The sequence below is a fragment of the Fulmarus glacialis genome, unplaced genomic scaffold (assembly GCF_000690835.1).
Source record: "Fulmarus glacialis isolate BGI_N327 unplaced genomic scaffold, ASM69083v1 scaffold23094, whole genome shotgun sequence".
NCBI lineage: Eukaryota > Metazoa > Chordata > Aves > Procellariiformes > Procellariidae > Fulmarus > Fulmarus glacialis.
Genome location: NW_009207704.1, coordinates 2,789 through 4,998, shown reverse-complemented (window position 1 = coordinate 4,998; position 2,210 = coordinate 2,789). Strand labels below are relative to the sequence as shown.

Genomic DNA, 2,210 nt, shown 5'->3' with positions numbered 1-2,210 from the left:
GGGGCTCCGGGCCTCGCCTGGACCATCCTGCCGTCCCCAAACACCGCTGAGCCTCAGCCACCCCCCTGCGCCTCTTCGTGAAGGTTAATAATAAAGGGTTTTGCTTTCCAACAGCACCAAAATGAAGTGGGTTTTCCCCATTTTAGTACTAAAACCGTTCAGGCCTCGGTGTGCCGCCCCGCCGAACAAATTCAGCTGCAAATATCAGCAATAAACGTGTGTGTTCGCCGTTACTGGCAGCAAAATGGGCCTGGCCCCCTGTGCCCCCTGCCCGAGCAGCCCTGGTGCCGTTAAATCAGTCAGGAAGCACAAAAACCTTGTTCTCACCTTATTTTTTGGCTAATTTGTGCGTTGTTGGGGTTTGTGGGGTTTTTTTATCGGTTAAAACAAGAAGCTGATGCAGGTAAAGCCTTCGAATGCGCAGTTCCAATGGCCCCCCACCCGCTTGCCTTCCATCATCATGCCCCAGCTCCTTTCCAGCCGCATATCACGCCAGCGTCTTTATTAACGCTTTTTAATATGATGTTAAAACCAACGCCTGCGTTTATTTATTAAAATCTCCGGTGGATCGCACAGAGGGAGGTGACTGGAGCCCCTTCCCCTCCTTCCTTTCCCCACCGCCTCGTGGTGACTTTGACCCTCCGGATACCCCCAGCACCGGTGGCGGAGCCGGTTACGGATGGGCAGAGCCCGCACACGCTCGATTTGGGATGGAGGAGCGCGGGATCTCTCTCGCTGCGGGGGTTATGTCCTCCTCTTGTTCGCCGGCGGGACGTGGCGTTAATTAAAAGACTTTCTAGTAACGCCCCCAGCTTCGCTTTAAATAAGGAACCCGTGCAACCTGCTTTGTTATCTCAGCCGCTTTGGTGTGTCGGAGGTGTTTATTTAGCTTTAATTTCCATTGCAATAATAGTTTGTAAAGCAAAATACGTGCCCAGGCCAACTGCTGCTGTATAAAGGAGGTTCGTTTTCTAGAGCCTAATTAAAAACGCCCCGCTGTGCTCCGGTTTCTGTCGAGAGCCGCGTTTTTAAACCTCAAAGGAAAACGTGGGATCGTAGCAGGGGGGTTTCGTGGTACCAGTTGCTCTGTCTGGTGAACGATTTGGGTGGAAAAAAGGAGTTTTCTGGTGCTCAGCAGCTGCCTCTCTTCTTCACCTGGCAGATTATTGCATGAACCCACAGACGGTCCTGCTGCTCCGGGTCATCGCCGCCTTCTGCTTCCTGGGAATCATCTGCAGCCTCTCGGCTTTCCTCCTGGATGTCTTCGGCCCCAAGCACCCGGCGTTAAAGATCACTCGCCGCTACGCTTTCGCTCACATCCTCACAGGTAAATCCCCGCCGGCGGGGATGAGGTTTCTTTTTTCCATCCCTGACCCTCAAGGGGACGGAAAAAAAGCCCCCAAAGGTGGGTTTTTTTTTTTTCAGCCTTCGATTCGGAGCTGCGGCACCCATCCTACCTGCAGAGCTTCCCCTTCGCGGCATTTTGGGTCTGAAGGGCAACAGCAGCCTCACGCAGCTAAAATTGGAGTTAAATCTTGGGGGAAAGAGGTCGAGGATGAACATTAAGCGTCTGCTAATGGGTCTTATTTTTCAAAGAGATCCCCTAGCGCCTTTCTGAGGAAGAAGGTCATTTTTTCTGGCTCGTGAGGTTGAAGGAGCTTTAACATCCCTTATCCCTGGCAGAATTACCTGCGTCAGACCTGAGCGGCTCAGGGAAAGTCCGAGCTGTCAGTCTGGCCAAACCCCGAGCACCGATTTGTCCCTGCCGCTCCTTCTAGGTTGCAAAAATAAAACCCACAAAACCCTTCCAAAGCGTTTGGCTTTGGTTTGTGTTGCTGGCCGCCCCGCTCGGCTGGGTTCGTTCTCAGCCTGTGATCCTCCACCACGTTTTCCCCTCTCTCAGGCCGGATTTCAGGCATCCGCCGCCCACTTTCACCACAGGCTCTCGCACTCTGCTCGCTTAAACCACCGGCAAGCAGGACTCGGCGTCCCTTTGCCGAATCAGCCATGAAACCAGCTTGCTGATTTATTTTTTTGCTGGCTCCTCAACGTTTCTCCCCGTCTCTCTCTCTCTCTCTCTCTCTCTCAGTCCTGCAGTGTGCCACCGTCATCGGATTCTGCTACTGGGCCTCGGAGCTGATCCTCGCCCAACAACAGCAGCACAAAAAGTACCACGGTTCCCAAGTCTACGTCACCTTCGCCGTCAGCTT

At 53.3% G+C, this 2,210-nt stretch overlaps 1 protein-coding gene across 1 annotated transcript in view; it reads left to right on the top strand.

Annotated features, from left to right (window-relative positions):
- Positions 1-1,138: 1,138 nt before the first annotated feature.
- The window catches only part of TMEM127 (transmembrane protein 127), a gene marked incomplete at its 5' end in the record, with an annotated part of 1,721 nt that continues 649 nt past the window's right edge, over positions 1,139-2,210 (top strand). The window contains 2 exons of the mRNA XM_009576237.1: positions 1,139-1,327; positions 2,090-2,208. Coding sequence (XP_009574532.1) covers positions 1,139-1,327; positions 2,090-2,208 — 308 coding nt within the window. The remainder of the gene's footprint in view (positions 1,328-2,089; positions 2,209-2,210) is intronic.